Genomic DNA, 17601 nt, shown 5'->3' on the forward strand with positions numbered 1-17601 from the left:
GTAGCACGGGATTACCTTAGAGATTCCATCAGGAATTCCTACAAAGATTATTTCAGATTTGTTTTTCAGGAAAGTGTCAAGTATTTATGGATTTATCCAATGATTCTTACATCAATTTTCTCAGGACATTCTTCAAGATTCTAGCTTAGAACAAGAATTCTACCAATAATTTCTTGAGAGATGCCTCCAGAGATTTCATAGGATTTCTTGCAAAATTGTCGTTCTGGATTTCTTCAAGATTTTAGCCTGTAATTTCTCTAAGGATATTCAGAACTTACTTTAGAGATTCAAGAATCCTCCAGAATTATTAAAAAGATCCATGAAGGGTTTATTTGGAGCAAATTCTTCAGAAATTCCTCAAAGCATCCTTTGACATGTCGCTGGTAGAATTGGTGGAGCAATCTCAACAGGAATTACTGGAGGGATCTCTGAAGGCATATACCGATATTTGTAGAAGTTCTACTCTGGAATCAAAACGCTCTTGAGAGCTTGCCAACATTTCCTTAGTTTGAACAAAGAAAAACTTGCTAGTAGTACCAAACTCGCCTTAGTGTACCTTATTGTTCAGATTTTGGAAAAGCTTCGACAGGTTACGAAAAGAAACAAACCTAGGTGGATTTGTGAAATATCAAGTAGGATACACATATGTTCCGGACTACGCACTTTATTTCTCTCTTCGAAATCATCACATAATGATCAACAGGTTTCCATCTTACAAGTAATCGTTTCCCAAAAATGAAAACAAAAAAAACAATACAGACTTCTTGTCAAGTGTACTCAACATGGGTACCGACTGCATGGCATAAAAAATCAAATATGCAGGAAAGCTTTCCCACCACCTCATATAAATCGGAATATAACGAATCTTACGGTTACGGCCTCATCACAACACTGCCGTACTTCTTAACGATATCTTCTACGTCCAGAGCCAATGCCGGATCTAGTCTTACCTTCTGAATAAACTCCAACAACATCCGGGTGTTTACGAACTGTTCCGCTCCAGCGGGAACCTTCAGGATCAGTTTGGAAACGAACGTGGCCAACTCGTTGATTGGAAGGGTGGATATCACGCTGAACTCGAGCAAACGATTAACGGATGGGATTTCGTAGTAGTAATCTTTCACGTGGAAAAACTCCTCCAGTATGCGGAGGAAAGTTGGTATACCCTCACCGGTGTCCAGAATCAGTTCGATCAAAACGTTGATCTGGTTGAAGCTTTTCTTCGTGTGTTTCTCCAGAATCAGCTGTACAGCTTGTACCGCACTGGTGCCACTAACTTTGAGACCTTCCACGATATATTTGTAGTACTGAATCGGTCGTTTCGACTGCTCGCAATCCGTGATAGTATTCACAAGCTGATGGCGCATGTTGTTGCGTCCCATGACGCTGGCGTACGCCGGGAAGTACTTGATGAACAAATCATCTCTGCCGGCCACAAATCGATAACTCGCCATGATAACGTCACGACTTTGCATCAGGAGTTTCTGGAAGACCTCCTCTTCTCTCGGCAGGATATGCGGATAACGACAGTGAGTTTTGATGCATCTGTCGTTTAGGAAATCGAAACACCCGAAAATGGAGCATATGATTTCCACCTGTTCGTTGGCGCGTTGAGGTTCGAATGGCGTGGCTTGCGGGACTGATGGTTGCATTGAGATCTGATTCATCTGAGACAACATCTGGCTGAGAATTGGTTGCTGATTCGAACTACTCGGCGGCATCGAGACAACCTGTGGTTGGGCTAACGGTGCAACAGGAGGCTGCAATGGAGGCTGGATCAACGGTTGCTGACGAATAGGTTGCTGTTGCTGCCTAAACTGTTCCCACAGCATGGTCAGGAAATCATTGATATTGCTGGGGTTACCCCTAAGCTGCTGTTGCTGCTGCAGGCTCATCATATCACCACTAAACATCGAAGGCGTTTCCAACCCAGAATAACCGAGTAACGAACCCGTTCTGTTAAATGAATTGCTACTTACAGCAAATTGCGCCGGTTGGAAGCCACCAAACATCGTAAAAGGAGCATTCGCCTGAGGAGGATTGTACTTCGCTTCCGGAAGGAACTGTTGGACCATGGGTGGCGGAACTTCGGGCAGAACAAGCTGCGGGGGTTGTTGTAGCGGCGGTGGTGCGTCGTTGCGAATCGTTCGTCGGACGTTGAGTAACTCAGCACGACTCGGCAGTCCGGACTGGGTTTCCAGCGAAATCGGGGGTACGCGGGCCGGTCGAGGGTCAGGATTAGGAAGGGGGCGCCCGGTTTCCAGCTGTCCGTTTTCTGCGCTTGATGGAGGCATATAGCCCACGTTCCTGCAAAAATAATGCAAATAGTCGACATGAGTGGTGAGTAACTTCAGGTACTAGTTAGCAGAGTTTACTATACTAGCTTACCCGACGTGGCTAGCCACGTTCCAACGAAATTTTAAAGTTAAAAGCTACGTATATTATACGTACGATTAAATCTTTCAAATCGCATGGTATTGAGGAGTGCAAAATCGGCTAAATTTATGCACTGGCCATACTCCATACACGGAGAAAACGGAAAACACATATTTGAGATTTTTTAAACTTACTTTTGAGTTATTTTTCTCTCCCTATTTCATTCGCTCTTTCTATTGTTGTCAGAGAGCGAAGAGCAAAACAACCCAAAAACCAAACCTTTGTGCGTTACCTCAAATTAGAGTAAGCGACATAGTACTGGAAGTTGAGTTATTTGATCTGCCGGTTGAGTGAAAAGAACTTAGCCAGTAGGTATTTTTTCGAATGGCTGCAAATGAAAACAACTTCTACCCCATCAACTCAAAATTAGGTTAACGCACGAACCCCCGGAATTGAGTGGAATGAACTCACTTTTGAGTACTTCATTTTCTCCGTGTAGAGCACGTGGCCTACAAACTGTTGTAGTGTTCTAATCTGAAATAAGTATAGCCTTATATGCTGTTGTAGTGTTTCTTCTGTTGTGAAATATTTGAAAAGTTCCAGAAAATTCTATGATTTAGAGAGTAGAATCTTACCAAAAATTCTAGCATGTTCTCCCGAATAGCTGCTGCAGTGTAGTATGATTCACTATCATTTTCCAAAATTACAGTTGTGGTGAAAAGACTATCGACTCAAGGAAATATCGAGTCATGGAACAGGAATGTTTTGGAAAGCTGTTTTAAGGGATCATCATAGTAAGCATAAAATATTTTTTTTAGTACCGTCAAACGGGGTGACTTGCAACACTTTTCAACTTCAATCAACCATAACCATGATCTAAACGTCATCTAAAAATCTAAATTCCTTGTAGAACTTTGAATAAAGTGTTGCAAATCACCCCGCATAGGTACAATTATATTAAAAAAAATATTAAAAAGTTGTTGCTACATTTTCGTAAAATAAAATTCGTCATATTATCACTTATTAGTTATAGAAACAACATGTAGAGTATAACTTTTGTAAATTAAATCTATCTCATGTTTTCAGGTCACGATTTTGAACCTCCATCAAGTATCAGTTTTCAAGACATTCAAAAGAATTATGTTTATTGTATAAACATATTTATAATAACAGCTTTATTCATGGCCCCTACTTGAATTGTAAGTCACATGTATTGAAGCACCGATTTAAAACAAATTTTCTTTTGCAATTTGTGTTTTATAGTGAAATTTAGTTGTAAATTACAATGTGTTGCAAGTCACCCCGCCGTTGCAAGTCACCCCGTTTGACGGTATACATCCATGAGTCGATAGCGAGTCATTGAACATCGACTCATAGAGGTTTCACTGTAAATTAATAAATCTCGAATATTCGGCGTACATTCATCTCATCCATGTTTATCTTGCTTTTACACGTGTCGTGCCCGTTTTTGAACCTAAGTTGGAACTGTGGAAACCTATTTCACATTTTCAACTCCAACCCGATTCAAGTTCGACCGAATTACAATTTGCTTGAAGTTGATTTGTTCACGTTTTAGTCACCAACCAAATTTTTAAACAGCCGACAATGACGAAGGGTTCGAGAATATTCTACAAATTTGAATGAACAAAGTTCCAGAGAACTCCAGAATATTCTGTCAAAGAGCTATTGTAGTGCTCCACAATTTGCAATTGTAATGTTCTTACATTGAAATTGTTCTTAAATTTCTGTTGTAGTGCTCAACGAAACATTTCAAAGCGTTACTGACAGACAACTCTGGGATTTTATATATCATACTAGATTACCCAACGTGGCTAGCCACATTCCAACGAAATTTTAGGACGAAAAACTATGTACACTCTTTTAAAGCGCATGATATTGATATTTCGTTAAATCACCTAAATTTATGCTCTGACCATACTTCATCAACCACGTGCCCTAATACTGTTGTAATGTTCTAATCTGAAATAATTACAGCCTCATATGATGTTGTACTGTTCCTTCTGTTGTGAAACATTTCAAAAGTTCCAGTATATTCTATGAATTAGAGAGTAGAATCTTAACGCAAATTCTAGAACATTCTGCTGAATAGCTATTGCAGTGTACTATAATTTGTTGTCATCTTTCAAAATCACAGTTGTGATGAAGGGACCATCGATTCATGGAACAGGACCATCATAGTAAGAATAAGACCCAGTACAAAATAATAAAACTCGAATTTTGGCGCACATTCTTCTCATTAATATTTATTAAACTTGCTTAAGAATGCTTACGCTTATGAAGCTGCGAAACCCGCTCTGAATCACATTTTCAACCCCAAAACGATTCAAGTTCAAACGAACAACAATTTGCTTGAAGTTGATTTGTTTAATAACCGACCAAGTTCCAAATCACAATGATGAAAAGTTCGAGAATATTCTACAAATTGGAAAGAACAATTTCCAGAGAACTCTAGACTCTTCTGTCAAATAGCTGTTGTAGTGTTCCACGATTTGAAATTGTAATGTTCCTTCATTGAAATTGACTGTTCTTCTTCTTTTTTCTTGGCATTGCGTTCTCACTGGGATAGTGCCTGCTTCTTTGCTTAGTGTTCTTATTAGCACTTCCACAGTTATTAATTGTTTATCAACGCTGCAACCCAAGCCGAGACTTCGTATTTCAATATGGACGATGATAAGGTATACTTTTCTCGTACGGTATACGATGAAACTTTTCGCAGGTATGATCTACGTGACTGCTGAAGTTTAGCCTGTAATCGACTATTAGGGTAACGTATATAATTTGGACAGGCTAGTCGTTCTTTGCTTATTCCCAATGAGATGGCGAGGAATACATGTACGGGAAATCATGTATTACATTATTAATAGACTATGCTACTTATTAATGATGACCATTTGCATAACAATTACAAATTGGCTTCAAAAATATAAAAATTGTAAATTGTGTCTACAGAACATCAGTAAAACCTACGAATGCAAGAGGATGTGCATTTCAAGAACATACATTAAATGCAATAATTGTGCTCTGAATTAGCATTCATAAAAAGCTTGAAAGTGGAAACATAATTAAATATGTCTTAAATTTAAGCTAAGTTCATCTAAAATCTTAATATGAGTATATAAGGCATAAATCAGGTGTTGTCCGAAAAATCCGTTGTCCGAAATAGATGGTTTTTGTTCAGTTGATATAATTTGGCCATCTGATGAAGCACACTGGAATGTCGCATGCATGCATACTTGCAGGCGTTTTTCGTGGATCTGATGATATTTGCTTGCATTTAATGAAATTATTGATTTTCACAAATATACACATCCGATAAGCGAAAAAATGCATAACACAGATGTAAACTCTTACAGTATTGTGATATGATCGTCTTTTCAAGAAACCATTGTATGGATATTCAGATAACGCCACTGTCCAAATTATATTCACATTAGGGTGTCGAAAATGTATGACAGACAGGCTGCCAAAAAAAACGCTATTTTGGAAGCTAATACTACAGTTTGTAAGCTTTTTCTCCCCAGAAACTCAAGGTACAATGGGACATCAAGCATATAAGTAAGATTGCGTAATAAGATATTTGTATTTAATGCAGTTAATCGATCGCTGTTTCCAGACATATCCTTGGCCTGTTCAAATTACATAATTTACCCTACTCCAAGGTGCTATAGAGAGCGCTTCGATAAGATTGCGTTTCCTCCGATGTTGATCTCGAACTGCTGTACCGTCTTGCAGTTTATGACCATTACCTTCTCCGTTTTGTGATGAGCCAACTGCAACTAGACTTCAGTCATCCACGACTCAATGATGTCTAGCGACTTCGTCAGCATCTCCACCTCCTCCGCAGTCGCGCCAGTTATCGCAAGAACGACGTCATTTGCGAACCCGACGATCTCGACTCCATTTGACAGTGTCAAGGTAAGCATTCCATCGTACGTCATACTCCACAGCGTTGTACCAAGTATGGATTTCTGTGGAACTAACGCCATTACTTTGGTTGACATCCGTCCCTGGTTTGTGTCGTAAACCAGTACCCGGTATTCCGGGACTCGCATTTTGTGTAAGGCTACGGCGATAGCCTCCCAACTGCCACTGTTCAACGCGTTCTTAAGGCCGCACGGGATGTCATCATAATCACCCTATCCATTTCAAGAAGTAAATCCCAAAAACCACTCCATATATCGATGCGAAAAAAGTATTCTATGTATTCTATGATTTTATATATGTAGTGCACAACCCAATAAATTTTCAGCTTCATCGGTTCACTAAAACTCGAGATTTGCTTCCACAAAGTTTTGATGATAATTGTTAGAGTGAGACAAAGATAAGGGAAATAACACGGTCTCCAGTGTCACCTTAACATCTTTCGTTACCACTGCGCAGTATTGATTGCCTCTTCTCTTCTGCTTTGATGCTTTCTCCGCGCACGCAATGACTGTCCGAATAGCATCCACCGTCGAAGTCTTTTTGCGGAATCCAAACTGCCCTTTCGACAATCCGTTCTCGCCTTCCATGTAGATCGTCAACCTGTCGAGGATGATCTTCTCCAGAAGTTTACCAAGAATATCCAGCAAGCATGTTGGTCTATATGAAGCAGGATCTCTTGGCGGTTTTCCCGGTTATTTCAGCAACATCAGCTTCTACATCTTCCATCTGTCTGGGAAGCAGCCTTGCTCTAGACACTTCTGCAACGCTGTCCTAAATATATCTGAAAACGCCAAGGTTGCTATCTTTAGCGCTACGACCGGGATCCTTGTTCAGCTTCAATGCTTTCGCAACCGTTATAAGCTCGGGGTTAGAAACTTGGATACCGGTGTTTTCTTCATCTACGTCAGCGTACCGTGTGGGCGGACACGCGGTGGGAGCATGCTTAGAAAAGAGGCCGTCCACTATCAACTTCAGTTTGTCGGGCACATTTCAGCTGGTATTACCATACCTTGATGGCTACAGCGTAGCGTCACGCCATTGCCGGGCGTATTGTAGAGCTCCATCTTCGTCGGTCTTGGGCTAAACTTCTCCAGTTGCCCCGAACGTTTAGGGTCGCCAGGTCCTCTTCCACTGCGAACAGCCAGCGTATTCGTGGTCTTCCCCGAAGCCGCCGACCTCTACCTGGTTCCCTGCTGAATATTATTTTCGCAATTCTTTCTTCCGACATTCGCACTAAGTGACCAGCCCACTGAAGTCTGCCGTATTTTACACGCTTGATAATATTCGCATCTTTGTACACTTGATACAACTCGTGATTCATGCGTCTGCGCCACACACCATTTTCGAGTTTCCCACCGAGTATTGTCCGCAGCACTTTACGCTCGAAAACACCGAGAGCTTTCCGGTCTGACTCTGTCAACGTCCACGCTTCGTGCCCGTAGAGAGCCACCGGAAGAATCAATGCGAATTTTGTTTCCGTTTGCAAGCTGCGGGACCTAAGCTGGTTACGTAGTCCGTAAAAGGCCCTATTCGCAGCCGTAACATGTCTTTTCACTTCGCGGGAAACGTCGTTGTCACATGTCACAAGTGTTCCAAGGTAAACAAATTCTTCAACAACTTCAAACACATCCCCATCAAACACTACCTCAGCACCTACACCACCATGCCTGACTCTATCTCTACCTGCAACCATGTACTTCGTTTTAGTAGAATGAATTCAACTGGTATTATTGAGCCCTTAACCTTCCAGTCCTCGCGCGGTTTGCCACCGTCAGTTCCACCACGCTGGTGTTGTGAACGAAAAGCGAGGTTTTTTCAATAGTGTTGTACAAAATACAACAACAGTACCGTAATCCGGGGGCAAATTGATCACTGGGGTAAATATGATCAGGTCGATACCAAATACCATATCCTTTCAAGGATGCTTAATACTTCGTTGGCATCAAAGAGATTTCATGTTTCCTAGATGTCTAATGATGATTTTTAACTATTTCGTTTTCATTAAGGTCAGTTTTGCATGGAAATATTCACAGTTTTTGAAGGTGTTAATAATGTTGGAAATGTCGGAAATGTCCGCTGCTGCTAAGCCTGCATGCTAACCTGCTAACTTTGAGTATTAAAAATGTTGTGTAAGGTTCAGTGTGAAGAGCTGAACTCGTATAGCATTACAAGAATAGTGTTTTTGCTCATAAAACCGTTTATTGTTGAGTAACCTGCTTATTTAAAGTGAAATTGCATACATTTAGGCGTATTATGCAGATTTACAAAGTTTAATTTTTCGCTTAAATGGTATACATGAGTTGTAAGAGTTTTTAAATCATTTTCAGATTCAAGAGACCCAAATTTAGTAGATAGGGAAATTTTACTTTCCAAAATATGCTTTTATTAAATAGTGATCAATTTCGCCTCAATGTGTCATTTTAAATTTTTGACATTATTACTAATTTTATGAAATGTTAAATTTAATTTCATAAAAAAAACGATTACATAAACTGATAGAGATCAATGAAGTACTTATTTTACCGAAATAATTTGACAATATTTGAATTCTAAAGGATAACATGACAAAAAATTGTGAAATAGTGATCAATTTGCCCCCGGATTACGGTATCAAGGGACCATATGCAGTACTAGAAGTGGTACCCAATCTGAACCCGAGTGGGACGGACCTGCTTGAACGCTCCCGTTTGAAAGCTTTGGCCAGACGGTAGTTCACTTTTCGCTCTTCCATGCTGGCTTCCGATCTAGCTCTCTGCAAGCGTCTTCTGTCTCTTAAGCACGCTGCACGGAGGGTGCTGAGTCTGTCATTCCACCAATATGCAGGACGCCGCTGGTTCCTTGGCTCCAATTTTCTCGGAATAGTTACGTCACACGCTCCGCTTACTGCTCGGAGTGTTTCGACGACAAGATTCTTATCAAAATACAACTTCTCTGGCCAACGCAGTAGTGGATCGCTTGGTTTACACTGTGGGTATATTCTTCGCTAACTCTCCAGTTCATATTGGTGCTCAGCGACGGGCTGCAAAAGGTTACGTCGATAATGGATTCCCTACCGTCTTTGCGAAATGTGCTGACGAGACCGTCGTTTCACAACCTTACGTCGAGCTTCGCTTAAGCTTCCAACAAACTGTCAGAATGTTAGTCTGGGACCCACTCCCCGACACAAGCATTGAAGTCTCGTCCGATGATCACCGGGTTTGGATATCTGTCGTCTTGGCTCTGTCTGCTACCCACGGCAATTGGGGGAACTAATATATCCCGAATTAAAATATCCCGAAATTCCGGAACATTGAGATTTTCCATTCAAACTCCAAATTTTCCACCAAAATTCTAGGACTACAACGAAAATCACAAATTCCTTTAAAAAAACATTCTACCATTCAATGGAATTAAGAGACACGTTTCGTTCAAAATCATTGGGAATAATTTTAAAAAGCCGTTGCATACTTACACTCGGCCTGCATTCATGTTTAGGTTTGCCGGCACCTCAAATCTGTCCTGCAACATGATGTTTTGTCTGATTTGTTGTCGTTCTCTCGACATGGCGCTGACATTATCCGAGTTCTCGCTATTCTCATCTACGTAGTCGTTTGTAATGGTCCGTTGCACTACGCCAGCTGTTTCCGGAGGTCTCAGACTGCTGGACGGCCCGTTGCTTTGTTGAGATCGATCTACGGAGCGAGAAGTTGAGGGAAGCTGTTCAACGCCAAGATCATCATCTCTGTAGACTGGTTCCGCAACATGCGGCGTCGATGAAGTTACATCCTGCGGTGATGAAGAAGCCTGCTTCTTCACCTTCGGTATACGGAAAGTAGACCGTACGCTGTTAACTACTCGCTCCTGTAAAATATAGAAATACGTTACATTTGTTTCAAACTCCACTAGATGTCAATCTTTCATTACCAATCTTTGACGAGCCGACCGGTCCTCCGTATTGTTGGCACCCAATTCGACTTCATTGAGGGCGCGTTGGAACAACAAATCCTCTGCAGAGCTCCTGTTGTGACCATCTGGAACAGGTCGGGCCGGTTGTTGTCTCGGGTTAGGTGACATTACCAGACATCGCTGCAGCGAAGATCGACTCGGAATGTCCACGCCATTGAAGGAACGGTCACCACCGGTCCGTGCCCCGTTGTTCAACAGGATTCGAAGCTTCTCAAAGTATTCCGATCGGAAGTCTATCTGGTGTAGATCGATGGACCACGTCAAGCCGGAAATTTCCGTTTGGCTAGCTTTGGTAAGCCCTTTAGACTTTTGCGGGGTGTTTATTTTACGTATCTTATCCTCGGTAAGTGGCGATATTACAATCTGAAGATTGTCCATCTTGTCGGCAGCGACTTGGGTTGTTTCCAAACTAGCTCCTTCTGCAGTTTGTTCAGTGTCCGACCCGATAGTGGATGCGCTCAGTTGTAGTTCTGGTTCAGTATCCACGCTGTTACTGATAGTAGCGGTACTAACTTCACTGTTGCTGCTGCTAATCACACGTTTACGCTTGCGCTTTTGTGACGGCTTGGTGGATACTTTGTCCCCTGTGAATGAAAGGTTGTATTATATAAGTTGTGGTAAATACAACGCTTTACCTTTTCCAATCGTCGATAGTGATTGTTGTGAGGCAGATTCTTTGTGTGATTCCTCTATCGGTTCAATTGTTTCTTTGCGATCGTTGGTTGAAGGATAGAAATCAGAAATCTTTCTATTCTTACTGCCCTTCGGTCGACCTCGTTTGGCCACACCACCAGCTGTCTTGGGGTTCTTGGCGTTACCTTGATTGTTAGTAAAGAAGAGCAATAGAATGGTTCAATTTAATAGCTTGTAAAACAGCGTCAATCACAATTGAAACACACTTGACTCTGGGTGAGAACTACCGGAACCTTTCAGCTTAGGTCGACAACGTTTGGGCACCGAAAGAGTGAGCTTCAAATTATCGCCATCAGTTCTTATCACTTTAAACGATTCTTCAGGGCGAATTTTTGGGGGCAAAACGAAAGAGAAGAGTTAATAAAACATTCGCTAAAAATACCTACAATGGAAGTACAAAATGTTAGTATGCTCTTGTCTTGATATAATTATTTCATGAGCTCCCATTTCTTGGATATGACAAACCATCAGTGTACCTACCAGTAGCCTCTCATGCCTCTATTACCGCTCACTAGTGTAAAAACTAAAAACTTTTTCGCACGGATATCTTCTAGCAACATCAACAACTTTCAAATTAAGTTGTCTGATATTATTTTAATTATTTAATTCTTTGTTGCTGTTGAATATAAAAATATCAAGATAAATAACGAAATTCTAAATGATATATATTTCAGTATGTTCGTCATAAAATCTGCTAACGATGAGCGGAAATAGGAACACTTTGATGCAGTAACAAATACAATTAAATAATTTGTTATGTTTTTTTTTAATTTAGCTAAATTTGGGTGGTGGTACAGTCCTAGATCATTGTATGAGAGTTGCCTCGTTCCCGTCCCTTCCTTGCGCATCTTAACCTGTCATTAAATTTGGGTAACAACCACCGGGACTTTTAGTCCATCTAACAAACGATCATTCAACGGCACGCCGTTTGCTGTTGTACCGTGTACGCACCAAACTTTGCGCAGTTAAGAAATCATCATCCTATTTTTGCTTCAAATAATGCTAAAATATGTATTTTTTTATTCAAACTTCTGCCAACGATAGGCATTTAACCCTTCAGTAGAACACATGATTTAAAAAGAATAGAAATAATTCATAAAAAATAAAAATATGCAAAACGTGATGCAATATCTTGTGCCTAACATTGCGCACAAAATTTGAATTGTTCCTAACTTTGCGCATGATGTGCCTAACTTTGCGCATGCCTTAAAATGCTCGTTTGCTCCAAATAATGTTACTTTTTTACTGGTTTTGTATGAAATAAAAAGGGTACAACTAATATGAGTTTCATCAGGAGTTTTTCCATGAATTTCAATATAATTCAATGTTCATCCACCCCAAACATAGAGTGGCCACGAATAGTGACTTACTCTGTTCTTCGTTTTTTATTATATATTCACAAGATTACAATCTGAACAATATAGTTTACAGCTGTAGTTTATGCTTATTTGTTTTCGTACCTTGCTTATACAATTTATTCTCTTGTTTTTTTTTTAATTCTTAACCTTCTTTATTTACTTGTTGTATCTGTTTCTCGTTTGTCTTATTTTATTCCATCTCTTTGAATAACTATCCAAATTCGACGTTCGTATTCACTGCTAATGGTCGTGAACGATTTGATTTCGCACAATTTGGAAGCTTTTTTAAAGAAAATTCTTCTCTGTTGTACATGTCATCAGCTGGAAGTGGAGGATTGCCAGATGAACTTGACGAGTCTTTAGCAGTGATGTGCTTCAACTGAAGCTCAGGTGAGCTATGCTCGAAAATTTTCTCGTTTGCAGTAATGTCAATTAGTATTTCAAGCTGAAGGTTGCTTAGGGGCTGTCCCTTAATGGACGGACCCTTACTTTCCACTGAAATCAAATCCATAGAAAGCATCAATTAATTAAGTGATATATCGTTGTTCAAGCGATTCATTTTTTTGCCATACGTACCGAATATTCCATAATTGAACGGGCTTTTTTGCTAGACAACTGGAAAGTGAATCATTGTCCATCAACTGGGAAGCCAACCGCTAATTATTATTTATGTTTACAGTAAAAGTCTCCTCCTGCGTCAATACAGTGGGTTTTCCGAGATTTTTCGATGCACACCTTGCCTTAAGCTTCATAAAAAAGTACTATCAGGAATATTATATGTAGCCGTTGCCTTATGGATTGAGTGACTCCTGGTAAGATCGACAGCTTTTAGCATTTGCTATGACGTACATGTATTTAAGATCCATTTTGAATTGTTAGAAGTGCGCAAACATTAAGACCCTCATGTAAAAAATGGTTCCTAACATTGCGCATCGCTTTTTTTTAAATAAAAATTCGACATATTATATGGAACATTGATTGAATTACTAGAATATTACCGTTTTTGCAAATACACCGCAAATATACTTCTCATAACACAGTTTTGTTCAGAAAAATGTTGATTTTTGGAAGAGTCACTCCTTAGTGCTTGTGCTAAGACGGTGTAAAAGTTGAGGATAATACGTGTGACGATAAGGTTTTTTGGTTATTTACTAACATTAACAAGGGTTTCTTAGTAAACAAATGTATGTCAAATACTTATTTCACATAAACGAACATGTTAGTGAAACAGAATTGTTGAAAAAATCATTGATAAATTATATTTTTTCATGCTTGGTTAAAATGCGCAAAGTTTGGAACTGCGCAAAGTTAGGTGCGTACACGGTATAACGCGTGATTTATACGACGCCGCCAGTATTGTTCGCAGCACTTTACGTTCCAAGACCCCTGTGACCTAGATGCAAATACGCTGCCATATAATCATAGTACAGCTACTTGAAAACAGGATCGCTTGCAAATTTCCGGTGCATTGACTTGAGTCGATGAAAAGTTCGTCACGTTGGGTGGTTTGGAATACTTCGACAGCTTTTTGTTTCTCCGGTGTTATCGGCTTCGATTTGTTCACCTCCCCGACTTCCCCAAAACTGTCGTAGCATTATATCAATATTGAATTCGGTGCACATAGTGACAATAGCAGTGTTGCATATTAGATCAGTAGTAGCCCTAACTTGGACAGCAACAATCCAACCGAACGCGAGATTCCATGCTGCTGGAAATATGGAGCTTCACTTTTTCCATCTTGAACGAAGGACAAAAAACATCCACTTCTAGAATTACGTCAATTTTTCTTGGTTTCTCGAAATGGGGATCGGCTAGTCACGCACGAGATTGACACCTCGCCTGCGATCCAAACACTTGATTTCGAAGCATTCAGCGTAGCACGTATCAGCCTAATTAGTTTCGCCGGAAAATCATGTTCAGACATTATCTGCCACAGCTTGTTTAATTTCACTGAATCGTACGCCGCCTTGAAATCAATGAACAGATGGTGAGTTTGCAAGTGATACTCTCGGAAATGATCTAAGATCCAGCTTTGTATTCGCCGACGAAGGACTCCTTAGTCCGTTAAACAGGATGCGCGACAGAATTTTGTACGCTGAATTCAGCAGGGTAATCCCTCTGTAATTGACGCACTCCAGTCTATGCCCTTTGTTGTTGATTGGGCGTATGAGTCCATCCATCCATCTTCAGCTCGCTGATTACCTTCTTAACTTTTATTATGGTCGATAGGTCCACAGCTTGATCGTAATCATCAATGTTCATCCTGTTTCTCGCTACATTTCCATTTCCACCGTTCAAAAATTGTTGAAGGTGCTTCTTCCACCTGACAACCACTGCCGTTTTATCGGTCAGCAAATTCCCTACTCGATCATTACACATGGCGGGAACTTGTGCCGCGAGACACACTGGGCCGTATGAATAAAATGTAGTAAAGTTGAGTTTACTACATTCTCGGTAGTAAACGCTATATGTGGAACACGAGTGGAACATGTTTGTGTCATTTTCGTTTCTACACCTTTCGAACATACTACAAACAACGCATTGCTATGAATAAAGGTAGCAATTACTACAAACCTACTGGTAGTTAGCTTCAGAGGTTGCTACACATGCTTTGAGATTGCGGAATTGAATGGAATAATTTAATTTTGAGTACAAATCATGGGAAAACGATATGAGTTTTGTTATTTCGGAAGGTATTTTGAGTTTTGCTTAGGAATTTTGAGGTTACGAAAACATTCGCCCCGCCAATGCTGAGATTCCGGTATGATTACCGGCAGTAGCAATTTGTAATATCCGTGTGAATTCTGGCAATACGATAATTATGTTATTTTCTAGGAATTTTAGGATGTTGGTAGGAATTCATATATTTATAATGTAATTCTGAATTTTACGTGTAAATACTGACATCTCAGATTCTCAGATTTCCTTTGGAATTCCGGAATTCCTGTAGGAACTTTGGGATTCCGATAGGGATGTCGGATTTCCAGTTCCGTTGGAATTTCCAAGCAAAGCTTTAATATAAACCTTTTGAATGTCGGTAAATATTTTAAAGATTTCAATGGGATTTTTTGTGAAATCGATAAGAATTTTAATTATTTCAAAGGTAACCCAGGTGTTTTAGGGGAGATCCTCATTGAATTCTAACGACTACCAATGGAATCACTACAATTCCCATAAAAATCTCTACATTCTAAGTTCTAGAAATTCCAAGGATACTATCAGAAACCCCACCAAAATAACGAGAATATCACAGAAACACTTAGAACTTCCGAAATTCAACATGCTGTTAAGAACACAAACGGGGAGCATCAAAATTCTACCGCAATCTGACCAGAATCTCAGTACTGGTGCTAGAAAATATGTGGTTCCTAATTTGATAGCTGTAATCTCAAGATCTCCTCATAGATATTAAGCTAATATCAAAAAAACATAAAAATTGGCGTTGGCGAAGACCGAAAACCACCCAGAAAATTCTTTGATGTAGCATCATCATAAAATCATAAATAAAGAGGTGGATTCGCTTTTCTTCGGCTCTCGCTGTCCTGTACCGCTCTCTGTGCTTTCGGGTACCGGCCACAAGCATACGGCATCTGGTGACATTCTTCATGTCTGTCACTCTTCATCGAACCAGTCGTTTCATTTTCGTCGTTGACCAGTGCGAATCACTTCCCGCGACGTTGTTGTCGATACTAGGGCCTCGGAAGGTTCTGACTTCCATGACATCTGAGAAATGTCGCCCATCAAACATCACGTGGTCTATTTGGAAGCAGGCATCGCCACTCGGGTATCGCCAGATGTATTTGCGGATGTTTATTCGAAGCAGTAGCGAAGGTTACTAGCCGCAGGCCATTATCACTGATAACGTATTGGAGGCTTTCCGTTCCAATGACGGGTCGGAAGGAATCTTCTTTTACAATCTGCGCATTTCCTGAGCTTCGTGGCAGAGCGGTTAGTGTCGTTTGGCAGTAAGCGCATCGTTTCATGGGATGTGGGTTCGATTCCCGCTTCAGCCATTGAAACATTCCGTCAGAAGTTCATGCTCAACACACAGATTCGGTCCCTTACCGGTTTTCAAGCGAGTTATTCGCTTCATCTGCTTCACAATCACTATGAAGCCAACTTCACGTTCTTCTCTGTCGCCGCCGCTGTAGTAGATGTGGTACTTGAATGTGTTCGTGACCCGATTGTTTGCTACTAAAAGCAGCACAGGTTTCGAAGGTGTCACATTTTCGCTTGAGAAATTTGAGCAATTCTTCGTAAGTAGGGTTGTCGATATCCACGATATGCGCTGTCCATTGCGATCTTACGTTGTCATCTACTTTTTTTTACAACATGCCAGATTCTCACGATTCGCTGTTTTGATTACTGGTTGGTTACAAAACTCGTGGACAAGCGCCGAAACTGTAAACTTCGGCTTGCCGTACTGTTCGACCAGAGTATCCCATACCTCTTTATAATTGCATTACTAATAACCAATAATAATTTGAGCGCATTCTTAAGTTTCCTTGTCTACACTGCTGACAAAGTTGTCCTTGAATAATGCCCAATATTTCCTGTCGCCGTTGAACGTCGGAAGATTGAATCGTGGTAGTTGTGTGTCGCTTGGATTTGAGCGCATATTACGAAACTGGCCAGCTAACTCCTCTACGGTAGTTGAAGCTGCAGCTTGTTTTGTTATCAACGCCCTTTGTGTTTCCAATAGCACACGAACAGCTTCCGTCAGCTGGTTCTATCTATCTGGTTCAATGCACGTACCGTCGTTACTTCTGCAAAAAGATACTTCTTGGCCCCTCTACTTCCAGCATACGAGCAAACATTCCTTTAAGCCTTAAAAGCCCGAGAAGAACCTTGAATTTTCAATGACCACAATTCGGAGACCAGTAGATCAATTAATTTGAAATAAATGCGATTAGTTGGTCTTGGGTAAGACATCCCCCTGACCCCTCCCCTTTTTCTAGGTAAGAGGCTGTCCATTAATTATGTAAGGGTTTACCCCCCCTGTTTGACATTTCTTACGCGCCATACAATTTATTTTTAATTTTCATTAAAAAAATCTTACCATGGGGGGAGGGGGGTTGAAAAACCCCGAAAATTGTCTTACGTAATTAATGGATCGCCCCTAACGAAAAAAACGTGGGCACGAGGGGTTCGAAATTGGCTTCAAACGGATATCTCAAAATCTAAATCAGCTACCAGGTTGGTTTCTTCGAACAAGTGAATATTTTCATTCAATCATCTGTATCTCAAAATCCTTATCACCTAGAATGTTGGTATTTTCGGCAAG

The 17601-nt window shown here is 40.5% G+C and overlaps 1 protein-coding gene across 4 annotated transcripts in view; it reads right to left on the reverse strand.

Annotated features, from left to right (window-relative positions):
* Window positions 1–648: 648 nt before the first annotated feature.
* LOC5564875 (microtubule-associated protein futsch) overlaps window positions 649–17601 on the reverse strand; it is a 37501-nt gene continuing 20548 nt past the window's right edge. For 2 of the 4 annotated variants that reach the window (XM_021850456.1, XM_021850455.1), the window contains exons 4-8: window positions 11166–11276; window positions 10902–11084; window positions 10225–10850; window positions 9773–10161; window positions 649–2307 (exon numbers count right to left, since the gene is read on the reverse strand). In XM_021850456.1, coding sequence (XP_021706148.1) covers window positions 873–2307; window positions 9773–10161; window positions 10225–10850; window positions 10902–11084; window positions 11166–11276 — 2744 coding nt within the window. In that variant the 3' untranslated portion in view covers window positions 649–872. The remainder of the gene's footprint in view (window positions 2308–9772; window positions 10162–10224; window positions 10851–10901; window positions 11085–11165; window positions 11277–17601) is intronic. The other 2 variants (XM_001649173.2, XM_001649174.2) reach the window with 2 other exon arrangements.

This window comes from Aedes aegypti, chromosome 3 (assembly GCF_002204515.2).
Source record: "Aedes aegypti strain LVP_AGWG chromosome 3, AaegL5.0 Primary Assembly, whole genome shotgun sequence".
Lineage (NCBI taxonomy): Eukaryota > Metazoa > Arthropoda > Insecta > Diptera > Culicidae > Aedes > Aedes aegypti.